The sequence below is a fragment of the Apodemus sylvaticus genome, chromosome 5 (genome assembly GCF_947179515.1).
Source record: "Apodemus sylvaticus chromosome 5, mApoSyl1.1, whole genome shotgun sequence".
NCBI lineage: Eukaryota > Metazoa > Chordata > Mammalia > Rodentia > Muridae > Apodemus > Apodemus sylvaticus.
Window position 1 is genome coordinate 164167080 of NC_067476.1, and position 27013 is coordinate 164194092.

At 49.6% G+C, this 27013-nt stretch overlaps 2 protein-coding genes across 3 annotated transcripts; one reads left to right on the plus strand and one right to left on the minus strand.

Moving 5' to 3' along the window:
* The first annotated feature begins 232 nt into the window (after nt 1-232).
* Nucleotides 233-4218, plus strand: Birc7 (baculoviral IAP repeat containing 7). Its single transcript, XM_052184549.1, has 6 exons — nt 233-599; nt 1969-2068; nt 2423-2501; nt 2584-2629; nt 3809-3880; nt 4025-4218. Exons 1-6 carry the CDS (start codon nt 233-235, stop codon nt 4216-4218), a joined length of 858 nt encoding a protein of 285 aa, XP_052040509.1.
* A 1379-nt stretch (nt 4219-5597) lies between these two features.
* On the minus strand, nt 5598-26453 carry Nkain4 (sodium/potassium transporting ATPase interacting 4). 2 transcript variants are annotated; one of them, XM_052184550.1, is made up of 7 exons: nt 26318-26452; nt 16415-16552; nt 16097-16177; nt 15093-15290; nt 8027-8087; nt 6791-6875; nt 5598-5835 (listed from the first exon to the last, which is right to left on the minus strand). In XM_052184550.1, exons 1-7 carry the CDS (start codon nt 26369-26371, stop codon nt 5826-5828), a joined length of 627 nt encoding a protein of 208 aa, XP_052040510.1. In that variant the 5' UTR covers nt 26372-26452; the 3' UTR covers nt 5598-5825. The 2 variants fall into 2 exon arrangements, with proteins under 2 accessions (XP_052040510.1, XP_052040511.1); XM_052184551.1 differs by lacking the exon at nt 6791-6875 and having other exon boundaries at nt 26318-26453.
* Between the last annotated feature and the right edge of the window lie 560 nt (nt 26454-27013).

A 27013-nucleotide genomic window follows, 5' to 3' on the forward strand; every position in this document is an offset into this window, starting at 1 on the left:
TAGTAGAGTACTGCCTTTGTTATGTGCCTGCCAGGAGGCCCCATGACACACTGTGAAGAGCACGTGGCTGCCACTCTGGCCTCTTTCAGAAAGTGGCACATCCCTGGACACCACTGCATCAGAGCATTTATCAGCATACGATTACAGTTAGAAGCAGGAGCCACCACAGCTTCTAGAGAGGACTGGAGGTGGGAGCTGGAGGTAAATTGCCAGGCACATTCTAGGGCTGGTGATGTTCTCACCTGCAGACTTGCTCAGGGCTCCTGTCCTTTCCATGGGGTCTGAGAGTAGGGCCAGGGACTCATTCTGTGGCCCAGAGCTAAGCCACGGGGAAGATAGCAATGGCCACACACAGGCACAGGATAGACCCCACTGTCCATGTAACCATGTCCTGGGCCAGGACTGCCTAGATGGGCAGATCTTAGGCCAGTTGCGTCCCCTGTCAGAAGAGGAAGAATCCTCTGGGGCTACCTTCCCTGGGGAACCTGCCTTCCCCGAGATGGATTCAGAGGATCTCCGTCTAGCCTCTTTCTACGACTGGCCATCTACTGCAGGTATTCAGCCTGAGCCATTGGCTGCTGCTGGGTTTTTCCACACAGGTAAATGTTGGGGTCTTTTTGCTGTCATCTGGATGCAACTTAGCACTCTTGTAGGTAAACTATTCTGTCCTTTCCTGCCCTGAGGGAGGAACTAGTAAATGGTACTCCTGACATCCTTGACTGGCCAGGGCTTGGGGTTTACCCCACTCAAAGCCACTATGAAATCCTGGGCTTATGCTGGGCTTGTTCTGAGGGCCCTTCAGAATGTGGGGTCTGCTGGCTTGGTGGTTTCACCTGGCTTACATGGTTCTGAGGATTTCCCACACTCTTCAGGGATGCCCACTCTCATCAGTGCCTTTCAGGTTTGGTTATAGAGCTGATTAATCCCTTTCACCCCTGGGCCCAAAGCAACAAAAACAATCTATTCGTTTGGGGCAGGGGCCCACTTAAGCATCGAGTGCCCATATTGTTGATAATCCCCCAGGCTTCCCAAGTACCAAGCTAGTGCAGGGACCAACTCCAGGCAAATTCTTTGAGTACCTGTTTTAGTTACAAATGTAGACCACTCCTTGAGCTCGGTCTGCTCCTCATTAACAGCAGGGTTCAGGTTCTGGCTCTATCTCTTCCTGGCTGAGGGAAAATGAGTTGATGAGACCCACTGAGGGGCTTTGTAAGTATGAGCACAGCCAGAGAAATTGTCACCAGTGGGGTTAGTAGGGGAGGAAACAGCCATTTTTCTTGCATTGGCCAGTCAAGAGTCCATACTGATTTAGGACATTTGGACACTGGTTATGAAGGGTCAATGTCTGGAACAGTTAGAGCTCCCTTGAAAAGAAGTCTACTTGAGTACAGAATGTCAGGGGGATTTTGTAGACCATGGGTACCTGCTGTGGGATATGCCTGTAAGCAATACTGTTTGGAACTTCTGCTCAAGGTCATGAAAGGCACATTTTCCAATGGCTGAGGGAGGGGCACAGAACAGAGATGATTGAGGCCTGAGGCACTAAAACAAAGTCTGCCTATAAACTGGCATGGAAGGGGTTACCTTCTTATCCTGTAATTAGGAGTCCTTCTTGGAGTCCCTGACACTCCCAGGCTATGAATGCTCTAAGCCTTTGGCTCAACCCTACCCGCACGCTCTGAGAACAACACACTTGATCTTAGCCAAAAGGCCGAGAAGCGATCTGAGAACAACATAAATGCTAGCTCGACCTTTCCAGAATATTCTGGAGCCCTCCTGACACATACCCCAGGGCCATTGTCTTTATTTGCCTTTGAAGCAAGAGAGGTGTCCATGTGCCTTGCTCCCTTCTTGTTAACCTGCTGGTAGATTCCAGTCCTGCCTCCCCAAGCCCTGATGGTTGTGGAGGGACACCCTGGGGTTGCCAGCGAGGTGGGGCTACCAGTTTTGTGTCTTTGCCATACCTAGGCCAGCAGGACAAGGTGAGATGTTTCTTCTGCTATGGGGGTCTACAGAGTTGGGAGCGTGGGGATGACCCCTGGACAGAGCATGCACGATGGTTCCCCAGGTAAGGGCCCTGTGGACTGCTGCAGTTCTGGCTAATGAAAAGTGTCCCAAAGAACTCTGTACAGCCTCCCCATCTCCCATGGTTCTGAGACATCAGGATCTCTCTAGAGCTGCTAGGGTAGGCACTCCCCTGTTGCTATCCTTTTCCAGGTGCTTACCTAGGTGTTCAGAGCCCATCTTCAGAATAGCCTTACTAGCAGGTGCCCATGGGGGATACAGCCCTGACTACCTATCACAGGAAGTAATGGATTCCATGGGAACAGAAGGCATAGCCTAATCCTAAAGGCTTGCAGAACTTGGTCGTAACAGTGGTGCTCTAAGAGTCTAGTACTGCCTCCTGAGCTCTCTTCTCCAGGTGTCAGTTCCTGCTACGGTCAAAAGGAAGGGACTTTGTGGAAAGAATCCAGGCATACAGCCCCTTGCTGGGATCCTGGGTAAGTCCATCTGTCCTCAGAACTCAGGTAGGCTGACAGTCTCTGCTTTGCTTACTTAAGGCACCAATGGCTCTCTTAACAGGAACATCAGGAAGAAGCAGAAGATACAGTCTCTGCCACTCCCTCAGGTTAGAGATCCTAATGTAGAGCCTTTGCTGTTTAGTTGGTATTTGCAGCCTGCATGTGGGTAAGACTGCTGAGTGTCTCCACCTCTCAGTCAGCAGGGAGGGTGGGGACTGTGTCCACGTGTTGTGTCCAAGGTGCTGTATCTCCTTGCTCTTAATGAGAAGGCTGCTAAAGACACCAGCCAAATCTGGGGATGTAGCTGTATGCTAGATTGATTCTGTTGGGCACTAGCAATCCTTTCTTAAAGCCAACTGGGCTGCAACCAGAAGTCTGTTGAACAGAGATACAGAGGACACAGCTTTCCAAATCCTTTCCTTTGGACCTATGGATCAGGGGTTTGAGGTCCTTCAGGAGCTCCTGAGGGGACTTCTGACTTCAGGGACCATATGACGCATTTGCCAACCTTGTGGTCACAAGCAAGAGGCTTTTCTCCCCACGCTCATTGCTGTGAGATGTGACACAAGAGTAACCCATTTCAAAAGCACGTGAGTCTGTGGAACTTGGCAGGGGTTTGTTTACTGTCCTTCGCATCTATGGTAGAGCCTCTAAATAGAAGCTCTGATAATGTTCCATCCTCAGTGTAAGAGTTGGACCTTTATCTGTGCCTTCTGGGAAGACAGATCCATGTGTATATAAATGAACATGCCACAGATCACCAGCCTTTTTCCACAACCCTGAGACCTTGGGTTCTCTGTCTATGTCTGTTTCTGTCTGTCTCTGTCTGTCTTCCCCCTGCCTCAGGGGCAGTTGGGAATGGTTAGCATAGACCCACAGCCCAGTTGTGCCCAGTACATCCCCTTCACAAATGGTGGCTGCCTTGCTCCAGGAGGAGGGCCAGATAGCCAAAGCCAGAGGTACTTCTACCCCTTCTAGGCATTGTCTGCCTTCCCTGGTCACAAGTCCTCTGGGCATCCATTACCATCTGCTTCCTGTTCCTCCCAAAGTGCCAAGTACATACAGTCTGTAACCACCTAATCTAAGGGGCCAGGCAGGTAGAGTACTCTAGTGGAAGCCAGGGTCCTTGGTGTCCTCAGGAAGCTTCTGGCCTTAAGCTCACGAGCAGCTGAGCATCATACAAAGCCTTCTGCTCTCTAGGTCAGAACTAGTTGCTAGACCGTCTTTGGGCTAGGCCTCCCTTACCCACAGAAGTGAAGCCTTTAATCCATTCCTACTGTCTACAGCTCCTGCCCATGGAAGTCCTGAGTTACTCAGATCCAGAAGAGAGACCCAGCCTGAAGATGTCAGTGAGCCAGGTATAGCCGGGATCCACATAAATTGAATGGGCCACCTTCTTTCATGGAGGGGTGCATAGGGTGGGTCTGTGTGTCAAGCTCATTCCCCCCTGAGGAATCAGTCTCCTAGTCCCTGAGGGTGCTGGTGAATTCTTGAGTCCCCAGGAGCTGAGGATGTGCAGGAACAGCTGCGACGACTGCAGGAAGAGAGGAGATGCAAGGTGTGCTTGGATCGAGCCGTCTCCATAGTCTTCGTGCCCTGTGGCCACTTTGTCTGTACTGAGTGTGCCCCCAACCTGCAGCTGTGCCCTATCTGCAGAGTGCCTATCTGTAGCTGCGTACGCACATTCCTGTCCTAAACCAGGTGAGACCCAGTGTATCCTCAGCATCCTTCCTGCAGCCTAGATGTGACCTGAGCAACACCTGCCAGTCTTGCTTTTTAGCAGCTCTAGAGATGGCCAGGCCACACTTCTTACTCCCTCCTCTGGTCAACAACACCCACTATTTTGAATCCCTCATAGGTGGAGTCAGAGGGTTGGGGGACACCTCTAGTTCAGCTGGTCATCAAGGGCTTAAGCCAGGCTTGGAGAAGCCATCTTTGGACTTGGGAGGGTGCATGAACCTCACTTGTCACATAAATGTGTTGCACCCCTGTCCTTGCCAAGAGGTAGCAGTCATGGCCTTCTCAGGTACTCAGAGGTCAGTATGTCCCCAAGATGTGTCTGAGAATCTCCTAAACAGAGTGGTAGATCAAGGAAGTCCCTGAAGCCAATGGCCCCTGGCTTAGACAAGTCTGATGAGAACAGAACTCAAGTGCTTCTTCTTCTCCCTCCAGGAACTACACTGCCTGCTTCAACCTGTCCCAGATCACACAGTGAGTCTTCTGGGGACACTTGTGTCTGCCACAAATGGTACAGCATGGAGGAAGAGTTCCTGGTTCATGTGAGGAGTGGTTCTGCTGTAGTTTTTTGGATCTACTTGAAGATAATAAAGCAGAGGTCTCACCTTAATGCTCAGCTAGGCTCTATCCCAGACATCCATAGCCATGCCCCTTAGTCCATGCTAAGTAGATTTCCCTTGCTTCTCACAGTGGAGCAGCACCTGCCAGGTGTCCAGCCACCTTTAGTCACTGTACAAACTCCATCCTGCTTTGGAGAAAACACCCTTTCTGATCTTAGCGACCTTACACTGGATTTTACACTTTTGGAATAGACTGGTCTTGGGGGACTCTCGAGACCCCCAACACTTCTAGTTGCTCAACAACCTTGTGTATTTCTTCATATGGCAGGTGTTCTCATGGTACTTGCCCTGGGTCTTTCTGAATGGTGCCATTTGTTTTCTCCAAAGAGGAATCCATATGGTAGCTCCAGGCTCCATGTTTCACCCACGGTACTCTCCTAGCTTGGGAGTGGCAGGGCTCCTGGATCAGCTCCAGGGATTCCACTGGCCTTAGTGGGGCCAGGGCCTTTGCCTGAATTAAGACCTGCAACTGGGGTACTAGAGTATTTATTTAAGGCCTTAGTCACTCTTGGAGCTCGGTGTCTCATAACAGGGACTTGCTAGTGGGCTGAACCTTCTTACTGTCCTCTGATAAACCCTTCCCCTGGAAGCAGTATGTGGTCTGCAGACCTTGTTAACCCCAGAGCAGAGTACCCAGAAGACTCCTGGGGTAATTATCCAGGCTTGCTGCTGGCTGTCCAAGAAGACCAGGGATGAAAATTGTTTCTGCAGTCTCTCGTGCCTTTTCTTCTTCTTATTATTTTTTTTAAGGAAAAAAGAGATTACAAACCCACAGTTGTAGCCACCCTGGCCTGCAGTGTCTCCCCCCCCCTCACTGGTATCCATGGTGAACTTGAAAAAATGCTAGGCAGGCAGGGAAGCAGAGCTGCGACTCTAGGCCTGGGGTCTCCTCATTGTTCCCGTAGCTGAGGCTGGGTTGCAGGAGCAGGGTCAGCCATTCCCTCACTTATGCAGGCCTGTGGAGAAGGCAGAGGTCAGAGGAACCTGAGAGAGGCAAGACAGTGTCCTTTCTCTTGGAGAACTTCAAACTCAAAACCCACAAAACCAAGAAAGGGATAGTTGCTCAGGGTATAGCAAAAATAGGGCAGGAGCTAAGCTTCTCCATATACAGGGCAGGTACTGATTTTACACTCTAATGGCTCTGACCCATTCCTCTGGGACTGGAAGTGGAGTAAGGGTTTCACCCTTGTCAGATTCCCCACTGAAAATAAATCTCACAAGGGCTGCTGCCTCTATTCATAGAGATCTGTTGAGGCCAGGCTTGACTTAGGAACATATTTGTCAAGACTTTGAGGACTTTGCAGATGGCAGCCTGCAGAGCCTCCTCCCCTTCCTAGGTTTGTATTTCCTCCATTATTCATCCCTTCAAGAGCTGAAGTCCTGCTACTTCCGATACCTATTATCTGTGATAGCTTAGGACACTCTGAGGACAGGCCTCAGGAATCTCTGGGATCAGGTCACCAAGGGAAACCCTAGATGCCCCTTCTGACTGCAATTCCAGGACCACCAGGAAGCCCAGGCACAGAAATGGGGTCTGTAAGGCTGTATCACTGCTTTGGAGAAGGAAATATGGTTAGCCAAATATAAGAAACAGACACCCACACCCTCTGCACTTACTGAACAGTGAGGCCCCTGGGCAGGCAGTGGCCTGTTGGTATCTCTCCCATTCCTGAGACTCGGGGACCTGGTTATTTCAGAATCTACCCATGCCTGAGCTCTGAGCTCAATGTGTGGGGATGAGTTCTATGGCCACTGAAGCCCCAACAGCTTCAGAGCATGATCTTCAACCAGAGCATGATCTTAAGGAAGTGATGGATAGATGGACTGACAGACAGATGCCTGATAAAGTCTCCAAAGAGAAGAGCCTTGTGTTGTGAGCACTCTAATGCAGGCTGAGTGGGCCATACTTACAAATATGCCTGCTTGGACAAGAGGCTGGACGGCTTTTCATTGACATGGTACAGGGGGAATGGGTCAAATCCACCAATGAAATCAACTGAAAGAAATCAAGCCCAAGTAAAATAAAACCCAAATGATGAAAAAGATGGCAGAATGGAAAGCATTCCCCATGGCAGATTCCCAACAAGAGGAATGTTGCCAGAGCTTGTGAAGGGTGCAAGCACAAACCCAAATCAGTCCCTGTTGTATCTCAAAACTTGCTGGGATCTCTCTGGGGTACTGTACCTAGTTTTGTGGCTCTGTGATCTGAATGGACTTTGCTAGAAGGGAGTCAGCTGGGGGAAGCCAATGAGGACCCTCCAGCATGGACGGAGCTGCATCCCACCCAGCCAGACTCTCCAAATACTAAACCCACTTACATCAAGCACCTGCCCCATGAAGCCTCCCACACACTAGTGGATGCTAGGCTTGTTGGGCAAAATGAAGACATTTCTGAAGCTCAGGGCTGGCTGCAGTTCTGATTTCAAAGAGCAGGTGGAGCTCCTGCTTCATCGTCAGCAGCAGCAGCCAGCTGAGGTGGGTGATCAGGCAGCACCAGGGCCTCAATCCCAGACTCAAGAGACTATCCCTCACTAGACTCTAGAATCAAGCCCAAGTCTCTTAAATATGGGGCCAGCTGATTCCATGGTCCAACTCTCTTGGGAAGATGGCTTTGAATTTCAATTCTGACTCTGGAGAGAGTCTATCCACACCTGACTGCCCACCCACACACTGTCAATCCTTCCTCTGCAGGGATTTCCCATGAGACTATGTTGGGATTGGGGGTCCCCAAAGGGATGGCTTGAGTCATTACTGTGTTATAGTGCAAATTAAAGTTAAGTTGGAAAGGGTCTTCATGCAGAGAGGAAAGGATAATCTGTCCAAATGCGTCTCACCTAACACTAAGTGTCAATCAATATGGGTGCCAGGTAGGCAGAATGGACCTTGTTATTGAAGACTCAAACCCTACAGTGCCACTGTAGGGATCATGAAGATAGGTGTTGCTGGACCTGAGGGCTGCTGGGCCCTTCTTCATAGACAGTCCTCTAACCCCAATTTTCAGGTCTTTGTACTGCCACGACTATGGTCAGGCCTATGGCAGGAAATAAGTACCCAATAGGCATGAGGCATCATTAAGGAGTATCTTCAGGCCCTACCCTAGATAACATAGCACTCAAAAGTTGTCACACCCATTAGCTGTACACTTACAGCTGTCCTCTTCTTCTGTAAGCACGCTGACCACGTAGCAACCGTAGATGAAACCCAGGAGCTGAAAGACACCAAGAGGCCAGACATGTCAAGCCATCTTGCTGTAGCAGTGATTTGAGGACTGTGCGGATGGCTCCATGAATACCTAACAAAATCCCTGCATCATGCAAGCCTCCACTTAATCCCCTATAAAATGGATCTGTGGCACTGACCTGCATTGCTTCCCAAGTTCCCACATTCCAAATACCTCATTCTCCCTTGACGTACTACTCAGTGACCACCACGTGGGTGAGAAGGGTGATCAAGCCAGTCTGAAGGGTGGTAGCTATTTTCCATTTCAGGCTTGGAAGACTAAATATGGAAAACCAGAGATGAACTTTCTCATGGAATATGGACACCTGAGAAGTAGTTTGGATGGGGCAAGGTCATGCCCTGTGTCCTCTGAGCCCATATGTTCAGATATGTATTCTTTGTGTCACCACTCAATGTCCTGTGAGGCCCTTCCACTCAATTCTAGCAGAATTCCAGGGCACTGGCCCTCCTTCCACATTTAGCCTCTGTTCCTGGCATTCAAGGCTGGCTGTCTATGTGGACAGGATGGTGTTTTTACTAAGATGGCTAGTGGGGAACCCAGCAGATCTGAAAGAAGGAAAAAACCAGCCTCCATAACTAGTCACTTCCCTGCAAAGCGGCTTCCCTGTCCTGGTGCTGTCAACTCACTCTGTGTATTAATTCTGCCATGAATCTCAAGAGAGTACACTGCACCCTGTGGGCCCCAACATAATATCATGTATACCCCAGCACTTGGCAACAGCTTGATCTGGGGGAAAAGTCTGTCTTGCTGGATGATTTGGTGCACCTGAGTATTTCAAAATGTACAGCTAAGCAGGAGTTATAGTGGGTCTCTGAAAGCCAGAGTAGAGGTTTCTCAGGACACCTCAGCTGGGAGTGGCCTAACCAGTGAAAGCACTGGAAGCTACTATAGAGGTGTCAGATCAGTGTCCAGTGTTTGTGGGTGTGACTGGAAGGAAGCAGGACTTCCTGAACATGCAGCAGGTCCCTCTGCAAAAGCAGCCATGCAGCCTTGAGGGATTCACTTACTCTCTAGGCCATGGGTCCCCACTGACCTGACTCAGCAGCCTCCCAAGAGGCCACACACCACACCCTCCTGTAGAAGGAGACAGACAGAACTTTATCAGACTAAAGCTGGAACTGCATGCACTCAATGCCTGTGAGACCCTACCCAGCTCAGGTGCAGGCTGTGGTCTGTCTAGGACTCCAGGACTCTAGGAATGATCCTGGCAGTCATTTTCCTCACTGAGAAGTAAGCCTAAGATTGTCTCTCACATGGCCTTTTGTGATCCCCTGGGACAGTCTGAGGTGGAGGGTCACACCACCCCAGGATTGCTCCCCCCCCTCCCCGAGCTGTTCACAGTGCTGAAACAGGGATAGGTTCTCCTGGGGAAGAGGCATTGTCCCAGCTAGAATCTACTCTATCCCAAGCCACCCCTGGTGGTTCATGACATCTTACCTTTACATTCTTGCCTTCCTTTCCCACCATTTCTGCCTATCCTGTTCACCCAGATCTTCCCTGAACATCTTTCTACTCTGCCTCTTCCAGAAGCTTTCCCTCTCCTTGGCCTTTCCTTACCAGTGGTCTGGAAAGAGCTAAGCCCAATACTTTCCATCCTACTCTCCAGAGTGGACAACAGAGAAAAACCAGTTCTATGGGAAAAACCAGTACGAGAAGACCAGATATGTGAACTGGCAGGCCCATTTGAGAAAGTATGGCTGAAAGCTATCTCCCCACTGACGTGCAGAATTCTGGTCCTCCAGTACCAGTTTCACCAAAATCATTCTGTACCCTGCAACAAGACTTTCATTTGCCTTTCAAATTTCCAGTTACTGTCTTTTCAGAGTCTTCAATTTTAGATCTCTTGACAGAGACCCTTGACTAATCAGTTCTTTCTCTTATGAGGACCATGCTTGTATTCCTTCATATTTGGGGTTCGACTTGGATCCTCTCTTGCCTCTGCATTAATTACATTGGGGTGAAACTTAACTTCAGCTTCCTGCTTTGAAGGATGAACTTAAGCAAGATGCCTAGGGGAATAGTGAAGGTGTGGTGTGAACTTCAAGGCTACCTGCACTGTCTGCTGCATGCTTTCTTATATCTCAGATATTCTCAGATGTAGAATTCAATTTCTCCCATAAGTTGCTGATTGTCCTGTGAACTTGACCTCTACTAAACATTGTGTGCACTGGGAAGGTTGGGGGAGGGGTCTCAGGATGTGACCAGCCTTCTCCATGGACTAAGCAGGTTGTGCCCAAGGTGTGATACCCACAGTCCTATGGGCTGTGCTGCTGTGGCTGCTGCCCCACAGTTCCTAAACCTCTCCTTCCCACCCCTTTGAGTCCATTGATCAAAATGGCCTTGACTCTAAGAAGTGATAAGTGAGGCAGAAAGGTCAAATGGTTTTCTAGGGCAAAAAGGTGGCACCCCCTGGGCCTAGGAGCTGTCTCTCTCCCCACTGTTCTGCACTACTTTGAGCAGTGCTAGGGAGGTCTGTGGAGTCAATTCCATGTTCACTGGCTATATCTGTTCTTTAGTTTCATGTAACACTGGTGAATCCATGGTTAGGTGGGACATGGTTGGGAGATGGTATCCCCACCAGGCTCATGATGAGGTTTTGGAAAGAGCCACCTATATTGGTTTCTGTGGTCATTACAGGCTTGGAGACAGTAAAGGAAGCCAGCAGGACTGGAGTGGATGGGACCCACTGGGCCACTTCTCAGAAGGACACATACTCCTATTTCATGATGAACCACCTAGGACAAGGTGGATCTCTAAAACAAGATGTTCCTCCTCTCTGCAAGCAGGACACAACTTTGGAAAGAGTCTAAGGTAGTCCTCACAGGTAGTGGCTTACCATATCCAATCCTCAAAGGCTAGAGTCCAGGTGAGAGTGACACCTCTCTTTAGAGCCACACTAAAGAAGTATTTAGTGGTATGTTAAACCATGGCCAGTGCTGGAGAGATGGCTCAGCACTTCAGAGAACTGACTGCTCTTCCAGAGGTCCTGAGTTCAATTGCCAGCAACCACATGGTGGCTCATGACCATCTCTAATGCCATCTGATGCCCTCTTCTGGTGTGTCTGAAGACAGGGACAGTGTACTCACACACATAAAATAAATAATTATTTTTTAAAAATGGGCAAACACATACCTCAAAGCCCAACTCTGGTGCTTTGGAATTTGTTCATTTTTAAAAATAGGGTCCACAAACCATCAGCATGAGGTTAAATAAGGTGAAGTGACCCTAAACCAGTCTGGTGTTCTTACCAGAGGGAGGGTGCTGAGACAGACATGTAAGGAAAAGACTGTATGACAGGTGGAGATGCAGGTGTTTCTCTAGGCCAGAGAATGTTGTGTCCCATGATTAGAGGACATCTGGACCCCTTTCCACAGAGCCCCAGAGAGAACCAGCCCCACTAATTCCTTAGCTTTACTCTGATCTTGGAGCTGTGAGGGAGCAAGTTTCTGTTCTAAGCCCCTTTGGCTGACTTATGTGCGTGCATGTGTGTGTGTGTGTTTATGAGTATATGTGCGGGTGGGTGGGTGCATGTACATTTGGAAGCAAAAGAACAATCTTTTATGTCATTCCTCACCTTTGTTTTTTAAAGATATCTCTCACTGACCTGATACCACAGGCAAGACTGGTTGGCAGTGAGCTTCACAGATCCACTTGTCCTTACCTCCAAAATGCTGAGATTACAAGTACACATACCACCATTCCTAATGAACCAGTTATAGCAGTTTGTGCTTTTAATCCCAGCACTTGGGAGGTAGAGTCAGGAAGATCTCTATGAGTTTGAGGCCAGCCTGATCTATGTATGGAATTCCAGGACAGCCAGGGCTACGTTATAATTATTTGTTTGATCTCTGTGTGTATGTATGATGTACATACATATTTGCTCAGCGGTGTGCACCCATGAGTACATGTGGAACCAGAAGAGAACTTCAAGTGACCTGCCCTAGTACCCTCTATCGTATTGCCTTGAGACATGGTGATGACAAGGTCAATACATGCTCTTACCCACTGAGTCATCTCTCTAGGTGCCCAGCATCTTTCACATGGGTTTTTGGGGGGGCACTGAACTCAGGTCCCATGCTTGCAAAGCCAACATCTTACTAACTGATCCGTCACCACAATCCACTTCCATTTTATTTTCCAGAGATGGCTTGGCTCTGTACCAAGGCTGGCCTTGGGTAGTTGGTCTTCCTTTGAGTAGGTGGGCCTCCTTTGAGTTGGTGGTCATCCTCTCTGTGTTTTACACATGCTGGGATGGCAGGCTTGTGTCACTATACCGCCTGTCTGCTCAATTGTTATTATAGACTTTTACAGAAATAAAGCCAGAATTCAGTCTCTCTGATGGTTCAAATGTGTAGGGCCCTACTCTGATCCATGCTGAGGCAGCATGCCATCCTTCCTGGTGGAACCTAGCATAGGGATCCAGGCTCACCGAGGTCCAAGACATTTATAGCAGCTTCTGCAGCCCCTTACTTTCCTATGCAGGTTGAGGTACCCTGGAAAGGCTGGATGAGGCCATGACTGACCTTTGGAAAGGCTTCTGGTGACATCATCTTTCTCCATGAACATCCAGGTAGAGTTCATGAATCAATATATGCTTGGTTTTTTTGAGACTCCAATCCATGTACCAACCCAAATCCAGACACATAGCTAAAGCACCCGGGTCTAGAATGGCCAGGACAAGATACTCTACTGCAATGGATGTTGTCCTGGAATGATAGAGCTTGGGACACAGTAAGAGGTCCAGTGACTAACAGTGAGGGAGCCCAGACTTGACACTCTATCCAGAGTGTCCCCTGAGGTAGAGCGTTCTGCAAAGGGACCTATTCCACCTGGACCGCCTGAGCAGGGTGTGAAAGGCCTTGAGAGCAAGAGAGGGCTGTGGATTACAGTGGGAGTTTGTATGCCCCTGATGCCTACTCTGGATATGAAGGGTTCTTCAGAAAGGCTCATGTGCCTTTGGCTTGCTCTTTAACAGCTGGTGCTGTTGGTAGGTAGTCTAAGGACTTGTAGTCTCCTCGCCATCTGTTGTTTCTGAGTGGGGGAGTTGTCTCAATACTTCCTTTATATAGATAGCTGAGAAAGATTCCAGCCTGAATTCCATCCTTGCATTCCCTATGAAGGTCTCAGAGCAAACACATGGCCCACATATCTCTCATCTCCACAGATGCCACAATTTCCCGCGCTTGGTAGACCACATCAAGTCCAGACCCTGGGCCTTGCAAGGAGGGTGAAGCCTGGGCCACCCGTGTTACCATGGCAGTAAGACAGAGCAGCAGGAACCCTGCCTCAGCATCAGTTCCTCAAATGCCTCCCCATACTTTTTTTTCTGTATCATTTAGCTCCCTGGCTATCTAAATGGGCTAAGGTTCTGGGGAAAGGCCTTTGGGATTCAGAGCCTCAGGTCCCCTGGCACCCCTTGGCCTTGCACCCCTGAATTCAACCTCCTACTCTGCTCCATCACAGCTGTAGAGTGATATCAGGCCACCTTGAACTTTCCCCTGGGATCACATGGAAAATAACGAAGTCCCAGCTTCTCAGAACTCACTGAGACTGTGTCTCCCTCAGGTCCAATGTAGACAACCTGAGTCCAGGGGGATGTCACCATCGACAGGATGATTGCACCTGACATTTGCTGGTGATTCACTGCTCTACATGTCTAATAGGGTAGTGAGAAAGTTACCCAGAAACAGACAGCTCCACGGCAGACATAGGAGCTTCATGGGCACAGAACTGTTCTGCCGCTCACAGAGCAGGACTCCTGGAGAGCAGTGGTATCTCACAATGCTAGGAAATTTGCCAGATCCCCACACCACTCCCTATTTCACAGCATCTGTTCTGTGGCAGACTTCTCAGAGCCGTGGGCTCACAGCCAGTCCAGTCAGCCCACTGTGAGCTAGAGAGTGTGTCCCCTATCCTGCTTTCTCTCCTGGGAGATGAGAACTTGTGAAATATCCCCAAGGGTCCTGAGATTCATGAAAAAGCATTGAAGTGTTACCCTAATGACCAGACCTGTTGGGATTAAACAATGCCATCAGTGAGGCCCATCTGCAGCCTTACCGGCTGGTCTGGGGCTTCTAGCTCCCTTTCACAGTCCTGTTGAGATCAGCCTCTACCCTTGCCTGTTCTACTCCTCCTGTGCTAGGGAGATAGAGGAGCATCCACATTCACCTCTGCTCTTGCTGTTCCTAGTTGCCTGCTACTCCACAGTGTCATCAGAGGCTGAAGTTTGGATTCTGCTTCTGAGCTTATCTTACATGAACAATGATGCTCTGTTGTGGGTTGAATCAGAATAACCCCCATAGGCTCATATATTTTTATTTTTTTAAAGATTTATTTATTTATTTTATGTATATGAGTGTACTGTAGTGGTCTTCAGACACACCAGAAAAGGGCATAAGATCCCATGGTTGTGAGCCGTCATGGGGTTGCTGGGAATTGAACTCAGGACCTCTGGAAGAGCAGTCAGTGCTCCTAACCATTGAGCCATCTCTCTTGCCCAGGCTCATATATTTGAATGCTTATTCACCAGGGAGTGGCACTCTTTCAAAGGACTGTAAGAATTAGGAGGTGGGACCTTGTCAGAGGAAGTGTATCACTGGGGGTTAGGCTCCAAAAGTCTTGAGGTTCCAAAAGCCCACACCAGGCCCAGTGTTTTTTTCCCCCTGTCTATGAATGAGAATGTACCATGCCTTCCTGCCTGCTGCCACAATCCCCACCATGATGATAGTGGACCAAACCTCTGAAACTGTAAGCAAAGCCCCTACTCAATGCTTTCTTTCATAAGAATTTCATTGGCCATGGTGTCCCTTTGCAGCAATAGAATAGTGACTAAGACAAGCTCAAGGTTAGAAGTCCACCCTGACTCCTTTACTTCTTGCAGGATATGGGGACAGTTCTGCTTAACAAGGAGGAAACCTGTTAAGGAAAGGCCCTGACTCTACCCCAGCCTGGGTGCCTGACTTCACACTCACCGCTAGCAGGATCTGCAGGCCACTGTGCAGTGCTTCCATGTAGCTGTACACCATGGCACAGCCAGCACCCACCACCAAGGACTGTCCATGTGATGCACCCAGGCTAGCTGTGGCTGCCTTCTCATGAAGACAGCCTGGTCTGTGCTCTTCCCACCAGGAACGATGTCCAGAGAGATGGAAGGTCAAGAGTTCACTGTCCTGGAAACAAAGGAACAGGAACAAATTAGTATCAGGAGACAGCCAATCTCTGTCAACCACAGGCTGAAGTGGGGAAGTGTTCGGTCTCCTTCCACCTTTCCTCTTGGGTTCCAGCTGTGAGAGACAGGAACGAGTGTCTCCAAACTGTTCCTCCAGGGGAAAGCCTGCTTTTGTTGGCCCTCAGTCCTCATACCTGTTCCTCCAGGAAGGTCCCCTGCCTGAGGAAGACCTCAGGACTCACTACTACAGAGTCTAGTTTCCTCAAATCCCTCATTCATGTCCCTGGCTAAAGCTGCCACAGTGTGTCTTAGGCCACATGTCAGCTGTTCTGTAACTGTGACTGGCATAAGCCCAATCAGGGCTAGCTCAGTCTACCACACCACCATACTTCTCTTTAGACTAGAAGAACAAAGCTGCACCAGCCCAGATCTTCCTACTGCTTGTTCTCCAATCCCATCATCCCCTGAGAAAGAGACACCTACACACCTCAGCCAGTTGTCTATGCAGTCCCAACTCCTCCCTGGTACTGCCTGGTCCCAAGGCCCTCTTCCAGAAGGCCCACCCTCTCTGCTACCCAGACTGAAGCCCTGGCACACTGACACGCACAGTGCCTTACTAGCAACCCTCACCACCCGCAAAACAGTCTTCCCAAACTACTGAGGCACTGATCACAGCCAAAATCATGCTGGTGCTGCAGCCAGCGCTATGTACTAAGCGCATTAGGAACGAACAATGAACTGCACCAAATGTTATAATGATGATCTGGCCAAGACCCAGTGGATGAGCCCCTTCCCATTATTACTCACCTTTGAGAGGCCCCCCACTTCCAGGTAGAAGCAGATAATGAAGACATTCCAGGTAACCCAGACAGCTGCCCATACGGCATACTAGGGAGACCAAGAAGGACAGGGTAGAAGTTGAACCCAGCAGCTTCAGAGAATGGGTATCTGATTTTCTCCAATCCCCTTGGAAGAAATCCCTTGACTCTGTGAGTCTGACCTTCCCAATGCTGAACTTGGAAAAGCTTTTTTAAGCCCACCCCGGACAGGAGTCCACCTAAGATATTCTGCCTGAGTTGCTACCAATACTACTTGTATAGAGGCAGCCAAGCACAGCGGACTCACCACCACGATGTAGCGTGGCCGGTATTGAATGGTGCCGAAGAGCCCCAAGATGACCACGATGATGTGGGTGAAGTTGGCCAGGATGGGTGCCCACTGGTAACCCAGGAAGTCAAACACTTGCCGTTCCAGAGCTGTGACCTAAGAACAGGTGGCCCATGAGGAACAGTGGACACTAATGGACCACCTCAGGTTTTGCCTCCCTCCTAAGTATCCTTCACATCTATTTTAACATCTTTTACCAGGTGAGCCACAAACTCCTTCTTGGCCATAGCCCTGAGCAGTATCGTGTGCCTATGATGTGGCCTTTCCAGCAAAAATCATCAAGATTGACAAGCCCAAATGTCACCACTAGAGTGCTCCCCGCCTTGAGATGCCAGGCTCCTTCCTTGTCCCCAGACCCAAAACATTGAGGTTTTTTTTTGTTTGTTTGTTTGTTTTTTGCTTTTGTTTGTTTGTTGTTGGTGGTTTGGTTTGGTTTGTTTGTTTGAGACAAGGTCTCTGTACATAGTCCTGGCTATCCTGGAACTTGTTAAGACTCAAACCCTGACTAACAGCTGAGGTGCCTATTTAACATATCAAAGTGGACCCCAGGTTGTCCCAGAATTTCTTTGGTCCCTGCCTGTCAGAGGGCTCTACTGGCTGGCATTCTCTACTCCTGACCCTGAACTCCCCAACCCAGGGGCTGGGCTGCCCTCCCTCTGCCATTTTGGTTACCTGGCCCTTTACCCTCCTGGCCTCTTGGGCTGGCTCTCCTTTCTCCCCTCTCCTCACATGGCTCAGGGTCATGTCTGAATGCTCCCAGATGTCCCTGCCTCTAGCTATACTCTCCCTTTTATTTACAATACACCTTCTTTTCCACTATACCTAAGACCAGACGCTTCCTTTCCTTTTTCTCTCTTTCTTTCTCTTTCTTTCTTTCCTTCTTTCTTTCCTTCTTTCTTTCTTTCTTTCTTTCTTTCTTTCTTTCTTTCTTTCTTTCTTTCTTTCTTCCTTCCTTCCTTCCTTTCTCTCTCTCTCTCTTTCTCTTTCTTTCTTTCTTTCTTTCTTTCTTTCTTTCTTTCTTTCTTTCTTTCTTTCTTTCTTTCTTTCTTTCTTTCTTTCTTTCTTTTTTTCATTCAGAACTCATTATGCAGTCCAGGACAGCACTGCACTCATAGAAATCCCCCTGCCTCTGCCTCCCATGTGCTATGATTAAAGGCATGCACTGGCTCATACCCAAGGCTGTTTCTACCTGGAGGTTGGGGGTGACATAAACAAGAAATATAGATCCTAAAGTGTTGCTCAGTGGCTTTGGTAGCAGATGAGACCTGAGCCTATACAGGGTGCTAAAAAATGCAAAGCCCAGAAAATTCATGTCTCCTGGTAACAGATCTCTCTATGGTTGTCCTGGAGACTGTTGTGGATAAAATGGCTCTTATCCTGACGGGCTGGCCACACTTTTATTCTGGGGACACTTATGAGATGCTGTAGCTCTGAACTATCCTTCAGACAGAGAGATCAATGGAAAAGAATGGATCATATACAAGAAACATATCTTTCTTTCTTTTTTGGTTTTTCGAGACAGGGTTTCTCCATGTAGCCCTGGCTTTCCTAGAACTCATCCTGTAGACTAGGCTGGCCTCAAACTCAGAAATCAGCCTGCCTCTGCCTCCCAAGTGCTAGGATTAAAGGCATGCACCACCACTGCCCAATCAGGAACATGTTTTATACTTGGGGAAAGCAAACTTATGCCCAGTAGAATCAAGACTCTAAGGCAGCCACTTAACCATCTGTACATCTTTCATCTATCCATTCACTCACCATCCCTTCATTTACCCATTCCTTAATCTACCTACACATTCCTTCCTGTTTCCATTCATTTCCCCGTCCTTCATTCACTACACATCCACCCATCCTTCACTGGGCTCCATTCCATGGCAGGTATAGGTAAAGGAAGAGAAAGTATGGATAACTCCACCATGTTCTAATACCTTCTCTGGAGCCACTGTGTTTGGCATGCCGAAGGTTTGTCTAGGATGGACTGAAAAGGATGGGCAACCTCTGGAAGAGAAGCAATGTTAAAGAGGCAGCACATTGGCTGAGCCTGTGAGATTCACTGAACCTCTGTGTACCAGCAACCAGATCAACACTGGAAAAGTTAATATATCTTCAATTGGGCATGCTTTGGAGTCACCCTGATAGCTGCGAATGAACCAGAAGTGTGGGAATGTACAAAGTCTCAAAAGAGGACTGTTAACAAGTGTGTTCTACAGGAGTCTAGGTTTCTCTAGGTGACTTTGTCTGCTAAGTGGAGAGGTAAGGGCAGATTTTCTATCATCACCAAGAATGACCCGGCCCCACAAAAACCACAAAGTGCTCACACCTACTGCCCCTTGACCAATCACAGAGTTCTCAGACCCACCCACTCCTTCCATACAGAGAATTCACACCCTCTGTCCCATCTCCCATCAGGGTGCTGACCAGTTGCCCCCAACTCCTTTCAGAGTGCCCACTGCCCATATTCCTGTCACAGAACACTCATGTGCAAATGTTCATCTTCTGTCAAAGTGTTAACATAGCCTGTCTTCTCTCAGGTCACACAGCACTTATGCCTGCTGGCCCTAGTGGGTCTGTGCCATGTCTCATGATCGCAACTGTTGTTGGAGGAAGCCTCTGCTCAGCCAAGTTTCCACTTCCAAAGATCCCTTCTGATGTTAGCCCTTCATGATGCTAGATGCCCCCTGGAGTAGGTGTCTCCTTTATACATGAGCACAGCCCTTAAAGATGCACATGAAGGCTGGAGCAGTTCCCTATGGAAGAATGTCACATTTGAGTGTTCTCAAGGATCAGCTCCCAGTTCTGTCCTTTCACAGGGTGAACAGAGAGATGCTTGGCCAAACTTCTGGCTCCTGTTAATCTGGACAGGCTGTTTACACTGAGGAAGAGGATGGGCCATCACTAACCCTGTGTGGGTAGACACTGTTGACCTAGCTGTTGGCTCTCACCTCTTCACTCACATGCCTTTTGCATGGAAGCCAAGCATGAAGGGCTGACTGGAGGACTCTGCAAGAGCTTTGCTTATTTTTACAAGAAATCATTTGTCTGCCTTGGAGCTACATCATCTCTAAGGAATTGGGAGTTGGTGTGTCAACCAGGATACTCTTCTCTTTGGAATATGCCAAGAATCCTTCCAGGGTCAGTTAAGAGTCTGCTCTGCCTGCAGGCATTGAGCATGGGCTGGTGTTGCAGTGATAAAAACATAGCTGGTCCCAGGGTCTCCCTGAGCTTCTGGGGGCATTACCTGAGAAGAAGACTGCCCTCCCTGACCGGTCCTTTCTGGACCATGAATCTGAGCTGGGGACTCTCCACTCCCTCAGGGGTGCCAGACCCTGCTTGGTCTATACAGTATTTACAGCAGGTGCTTATAGGTGCTGGCCCCACATAGGCATGTCAGATGCTGTAACTACCACACTGCACAGTAGAAGCTGCAGCCAGTCTTAGAGGCCAAAGACAAGGACAGCTCAGGAGCATACACAGAGAAATACACATACCAGAGCGTGGAAGAAACCCAATTGTGCAACTTTCAAATGACTCAGGAAAACAGCATAGGGACAGTCAATGACCCAGGTGTTAGGGGCTAACTAAAAGTCCCCTACAGCCTCATGTTAAAATATTTGTTCCCAGGTTAGTGACAATGGTTTAGGAGCTAGTGTCCTGAAGGTTCTCAGGTCAGACCTGACTGGTAAAAGCAGGCATTAGGAGCAGGACTTTGAAGGTTGTCACCCCTGGTTCCCAGGTTCCCACCTGTGTTTTGTTTCCTGGTCAGAGTCACATGAATGGCGATTGTGACAAGCTCTCAACATGAAAGGGAGCCACTGCTGTGCTGGAACTTACCAGCTATGAGCCGCAGCCATAAACCAGAATAAAACCCTTCTTCCCTGAGGTTGTTCATGCCAAGCATTTTGTCACAGCGATGAGGAAAGTAACTTAGACTCCACGTAAGTCTGGCCTCCTAATAGAGCTATCTGCATCCTTCCTGAAACCTCCATTAATATGAGAGGATAGAGCAACAAGCAGAAGAAGTCACCTAGGCTAGTAAGATGGCTCAGCGTGTAAGAGCACTGACTGCTCTCCTGAAGGTCCTGAGTTCAAATCCCAGTAACCACATGGTGGCTCACAACCGTCCGTAATGAGATCTGACGCCCTCTTCTGGTGTGCCTAAAGACAGCTACAGTGTACTTACATATAATAATAAATAAATCTTTGGGCCAGAGCAAGCAAGGAACTGAGTGAGCAAGGTTAACCGGAGCGAACGAGGTCGACTGGAGCAAGTGGGGTTGACCTGAGTGAGCAGAGGCCCTAAATTCAATCCCCAGCAACTACATGAAGGCTCACAACCACTGTACAGCTACAGTGTACTCATACACATTAAATAAATAAATAATAAATAAATAAATATCTTAGAAGAAGTCTCCCACCCAAAAAAAAAAAACCCTCTTTCAAACATAAACTCATTCCACTCGAGTAGAAGTCAATAAGGCCTTAGGAGATCACACTGCCTAAGACACTTGCACCTTCCCAAGAGACCTTGTGCCACCATAGCCAGTGTACAACCCACAGTCACCAGAGAAACATCCGAGAAGGATGACCAGTGCAGAAGACTTTGTGTAGGAGAATCAGCTACAGGTGAGTCCCAGCAAGAATAGTCTTGCTGACTTCCCTAGAAGGCATTGGAGCTCAGGGGTCGACAAACGCCAATACTCACAGAGCACAGTGAGGAGTATAACCATGGTGGTAGTATCACTGGCCAGGCCTTCACCATATCACTACAGTTGTTGCACAGCCACAGAGGCCTTGGGTGTGGGTTATTGTGCTCTCTGTACCCCACTCTAGGGATGGTCCAGACCTCTTCTGTTCTCAGCTTAAATCTAGGAGAATCTCTGTGGCTGCTTACAGGATCCCTGGCCTCTTTTTCATCACACAGAAAGTCTGCTCTGTTAATCAAATAAACGGTCAGGCCCAGGACTGTACACAGCCAATAGGAGGGATGAGGCCTCATCTCCTCAAGCTGTCTAGACTTCCAACACATGGCAGAAACAATCCTTCAGCGTCCATTCCAATGACTCTCTGGATCCTGAGGTTCCAGGCCCGACTATTTGCTCAGAGATGCTCTGACCCCAGAAGTAACCAGAGAATGCCTGGGATGCTGGCAGGTGGGGCCCCACGTGTGCCCCATATCTGTATAAAATACAGAGCCGAGTGTACACATGTTCACATGCAGGTGTGTGGATACACCTGCACGTGCATGTATGAGAAAATGTGTATTATGTAGCAGCAGTCAGGGAGAAGTCGAATGACAGACCCAGTTAGTGCAACTCAAAGTCTATAGTGCTTCCTGTCTTGCTGTTCCCAGACTTGCTGTCCTGTGGGGGTGATTTTATAACTTCTTTGGGGAGGGAGATTCTTTCTGTGATCTGCCAAATTCCTTCAGAACCTGCCCCTCCCTCAGCTCAGACACACCCTGGTGGCTCTAGGCCTGGAATGTGGGATCACTGAGACTCAGTGAGATTGACTCAGGGGCTCAGCAACACCAGGACTATCAGTCATGGCATGTTCCCCCTCCCCCCCCCCCCAAGCAGGGAATGAGGAAGGGTATTCAAGAAGGGAGTTACCCAGCATGCCATTCTCTTGTCTCCAGGAAGAGAATATGCACTGGAGACCCTTGTGAAGAGTCCAAGGTAGGGTGTCAGCCCTGCATCACCTCTACCTAGGGGCCTTGCAAGATGTGCTCTCAATGATCAGGTTGAATCTAAGGTCTCAGAACCCAGGTTGAAGAATATCTGTATCCCATGCCTCTGTAACTCCTGTGCCTAGCACCCCTTTTATTACCTACCTGGTCTCTGAGACACACTTAACCCTTTATCAGCTTTCTCCTTCTGTTATTTAAAACACTTTGCACTTACTCTCCTGGCTGTCACAAGCTGTTCTGGCCCAATGGGTCCAGTGTTCTGTTAGGAAGGCCTTGACCCCAGCTGCCTGATTCTCCAATCCTTCAACCAGTTTGTCTGGCAGGCAAGGTCCCTTCTCCCCTGTTGATCTGAGAACCCATTCAAATCCTCCTCTCTCTCCCCAGCCATCTACATCACAGCCAACTCTTTTCTATTGCATGCCCAGCATTTGCTGACCCTCCCTACAATGCTCCTGATGTGTAGGTCAAGCCAAGCACAGCAGCTAAGCACAGCACATGAAGGCCACAATAAACTTGCAGAATGACTAGTGCCTACCAGCACAACCTTCTGAAGAGGTCTAACATATCACCCCTCCCATTTGATTGCACCACAAGGATGTCTACAGAACTGCTGTGACCCTAGGAAATCAACAGCTTCAATAATCCTATGGTGACTTCTGTTGTCTGACTCTCTGCTCCTCCCCACTTCCTCTGTCAGATTTCCCCAGAACTGCTGCTGAGTTCTAGATCTATGTCTGAAGGTATGTCCAAATTCTCAACTTCAGTTCAAGCTTGTGTCAGGATGATGGAGAGGCCACCCTGGGGCATTCATATGGGTAAGAAACTGCCTGGGAATTGCAGGTCCTCACTTTGCACGTCTTTTCTACCCTCAGCTTCCTAGAAGGAAACAGAATGCAGCATACATCTGTGACATAGATCAGAAGACAGTTTCTGCGTGTCAGAAAACATAAGGAATAGAATGTTTCCAACTCTTCCAAGCTGTGTGTGTGAGAGGGGGGGGGTGTGAGCAGAGAGACAGGGACAGAGAGAGACAGGGAAAGAGGGAGGGAGAGAGAGAAGAAGAGGGAAGAGAGAGAGGAAGAGAGAAGAGGGAGAGAGGGAAAGGGAAGAGGGAAGAGGGAAGAGGAAAGAGGGAAAGAGGAGAGAGAGAGAAAGGGAAAAAAAGCTTATTCCAGTGTTGGAATCAAACACAGGACCTCGCACTTGCCAGGCAAGCACTAGTCCACTAAGCTGCACCCCAGCTCACTGCTGAATTCCTAGTGTAACTGGACTGTTGGGAAGGAACTCAGGACTCTCCACAACATCAACTCTCCTCTTATGCCAGGATAAGCCCTGGATGGGTTTTTCCTCTGCTCTTATTTCACCAGAAGAGTCAGACTCCGACAGAACATCCACTAACGTTGAGCATCTCCCTTAAGAAGGCACCAGATGGCTGTCCACCCCAAAATGGATGACAGCAGAGTCCTGTTTGAATGTTCAAGACAGACACTGTCAATGGAGCCACAGCCACAAGCTGCTCTTGATCCATAGAGTGAGGCTCTAACAGAACCCAGCCTTTGAGCACCAAGCCCTTCACTCAAGTGATTATCCACCTTCACCCCTCTTGCCTCCATCCACCATCTCAGAGCCCTGTGTACCCTCTCAACTTCTGGAATAGAAACACCCCTTCTTTAGACAGGACTTAGGGTCTCCACCCCTGCAAAGTCCTACCCTGGGCCCAGGCAGATAGTGATGCCATTTCCCCTCCCCCACAATGTACTTGCCCTGAGGAGTCACACAGTGATCTGTGTACTTGCTTGTTCTTTCAACTGTTAGAGGCACTGACCAAAGTCACACACAATATGAAAATTGGTGATCTAGAATGGATCCAAAGAATCAGAGCCAGCTGTCTCCATCCCAGCAGACCTCTAGTTCCTGGAGGAGCCCTGCACATAAAATTACAAATGGGGGTGGAGGTGGGAGTTGCAGTGGGGGTGGGGGGGGACCAGCATCTGGGGACAGAGGCCAGCCAGGGAGAAAAAGAAAGAGTAGATGAAGATGCCCCCTTTAGTCCACTAAGAAACCCAAGGCACCATCCTGTGAGGCCCCAACTGGATGCTGGATCAGCAGCACACCTCTGCTGCAGGACCTCAGTCTGAAGAGTTGCTAGCCCCTTGGTTGCCTCAGAAATGGCAAACCTTGAAAGAGGTGAGAGTACTGACACATCCTTTCACTTCTGAGCCCAGAAGTTCTACAGCTACATGTGAGTCCCCCATTGCATGGAGATAGGCAAGTAAGAGCTAGTAGCCCTGCAGAATCTAGTTGCAGACCCCTTTCATGGGCCCCGAATCTCCTGTCTTGTCATCACAGCAAAGCGAGGACTGGGAATGGTCTCAGCGTAGTGCTGGCTCAGAGCCTGCAAAGTTCCTGCTGTTCTTCACGGGAGAGTTGTTTGGGTCTTTTGTCCAGTACCTTGGTAACAAGAAAACTCTCACGCTTGTCAAAAAAGGGAAGGCCTCAAGACCCCCATGCTACTCCCAGCTTCCTCTGCTCCCCCACTCGAAAGCAGTGACCAGTAGAGCCGTGGGTGGTATTGGGCCTGTTCTGCCCAGAGGCTGAGGAGGGTGGCCCTCCCCCAACTGCCAGCCAGTACAAGACAAAAGACCCTTGACAGTTCCCTGGGGCGGTTCAGCTGTGGCCCTGCTGGACAAAGCAAGGGTACAGGGCTCAGTACAGCTCCACAAAGTCCTTGGGGCTTGTCTTGGCTGAGACTGGGCTTTTGAGAAGCCCTGCCCAGGGAAGCCCTACAGCCCAAGCACTAAAATGATCCCTCTTCTCTTACTTGCAGCCAGAAGTCAAACAGAAGACACGGGCCCTGACCTTACCCTCTTTCACCCCAAGACCACATCTCTGAACTAGAGGTGGCAGAAGCACCTGCTTCTCTCAGCCACATGTTGGAGAACATTGTCAGGCTAAGTCCAGGGCAAGAAAACCAAAGTCTTCCCCCTCCCACAAAGTGACTTTGTTTCTTGACTCCCATCTTGGGCAGGCTCTAAACCTGAGTCAGCGCACGTATCCCTGTCCTTTACCTGGTCATCCTGCAGGACTTTTCTCCATCTTCCCCTTGAGGGACCCCCTTCACAGAAAGACAGCGCTCAACACTGCTCCAAGGCTGGAGGCAGCCCTCTTAAGTCTGATTTGCCCCGTAGAAACCTGCAGGCCAGTGAAGACTTGGACCACGGACCTCCCTGTAATCCCACATTATGCCTGGCAGTCCCTGGAGGTGCAAGACACTGCCTGTGTTGCTGAGGGGGACAAAACACCAAATGCCTTAAAGCATCTTTAAAACAACTTCCTCAGGGACCTCCAGCTTCAGCCAGGGGAGGAGGCACCCAGTTTAGCTGGGCCCAGGTCCACACCCAGCACAGAAACAACAAAGTTACATTTCCTTTTTAAGACCAGATACTCAAGACTCATTAACATTTAGCAAAGGAGTTTCCCCAGCGACCTTTGTTTTAGCCCCTTCTTCCATCAACCCCAGAACCCATACTCCAGGTTCCAAGCTCAGGGAGAGTTGCAAAGTTGTTCAGTGTCATCCAAGTTCTTTGACAGGGCTTTTCCACTAGTGGACCTGGGCTCAACCCTAAGCATCTGGGCTTGAGAGCCCCTTCCCTCTACAGGCTCAGGGAGATTGGGAGACTCCGAGGTAGTCGGTGCCTGCGCACAAGCTGGGCGCGTCAGGTGATCACACTCTCCAGCACATCCGACTCTAATGTCCACACTCAGACACTGAACTTTGCTGCTGGCTCAGCCCCTTGTGCGGCGGTTGTAAGACCGCTTGCTTCTCCCGGCCACAGGCGCCTTCGGGGCGTGTGAGCATCAAGAGCAACATCGTCCCCCTGATGAGGCACTCTGGACCTGACAGCACAGCTCTCGGGGCAGCCCTCCCGAAGGCTTTTGTTCCTTGGGGTCAAGGGATGGGGGTGGGGATGGGGGTGGGGGTAGGGGGGGCGGGCGCTCCCCAGCACCTGTCCCCGCCAGCAGGACGCTACTCCCCGAGCAAACACAGCAGGGCACAGCCAGGATTGACAGCTCCCCTCACACGCCTGGCAGCTGGAAAAATCGGCCGCCGTCATCCCAGGAGCCACCCGAGGCTGGTGCGGGTCCGGAGAGCCACGCAGGACGCCCGGACTCACCAGCTGCAGAGCGCAGAGCGCAAGAAGCGTGCAGCGGCCGGAGCAAGAGCCCATGGTATTCACTTCGCCCGCCGGAGCCTTTGCTGCCAGAATGAGTCCTCTGTATGTGAAACCTTCTGTCCAGCCTTCTTACCCCCACCCCCATTCCTCCGCCTGCATTGCCCTGAAAACACCGCCTCCCTGCAGCTTGCAGATCCCGCCCCAATGGGATCTTGCCTTGGGTAAGCCTAGTAGACCCTAGCCCCGTCCGCCCCTCCTTTTAGATCCTGACCCTGCCCACCCGCTCTTTGGACCCCGCCCACCCACATCTCTCCAGCTCTGGATAACAGCTGCGCTGCGTCTGTCTCCACGCTTAGATACCCCTAGTCCTTGCAGCCCTTAGGGGCTTCAAGCAGTCCGGAGAGGAGGCACTGGACCCCTTCTTAAAGGGGCGATGACAGGGCTTTCTGGCAGCATAGAGCAGCTCAGGGCTGAACAGTGGCCACAGGACAGACTTGATCTGTCAACGAGTCTGTCCCAGAATGCTCATAAAAGAATAATTAGCAACTGTGTCCACTCCAGATAGCTCTCGGGCCGGCTTCTGTCCCTGATCCGAATCCTCTGGTGGGACATACACCTCTGCACTGTTGACATCAAACACCTTTCTTGTGAAGGTTCAGAGGTACCCCATGAACAAGGTGTTTTCAGTGTATAAGT

Coding starts and splice junctions, on each gene's coding strand:
- Birc7 (XM_052184549.1), top strand. CDS start 233: ATGTTCTCACCTGCAGACTTGCTCAGGGCTCCTGTCCTTTCCATGGGG. Junction 600..1,968: donor TGCTGGGTTTTTCCACACAG/GTAAATGTTGGG, acceptor TGCCATACCTAG/GCCAGCAGGACAAGGTGAGA. Junction 2,069..2,422: donor CATGCACGATGGTTCCCCAG/GTAAGGGCCCTG, acceptor TCTCTTCTCCAG/GTGTCAGTTCCTGCTACGGT.
- Nkain4 (XM_052184550.1), bottom strand. CDS start 26,371: ATGGGCTCTTGCTCCGGCCGCTGCACGCTTCTTGCGCTCTGCGCTCTG. Junction 16,553..26,317: donor CGCTCTGCGCTCTGCAGCTG/GTGAGTCCGGGC, acceptor ACCTGTTCTTAG/GTCACAGCTCTGGAACGGCA. Junction 15,291..16,096: donor AAGTGGGGGGCCTCTCAAAG/GTGAGTAATAAT, acceptor CTTTGTTTCCAG/GACAGTGAACTCTTGACCTT.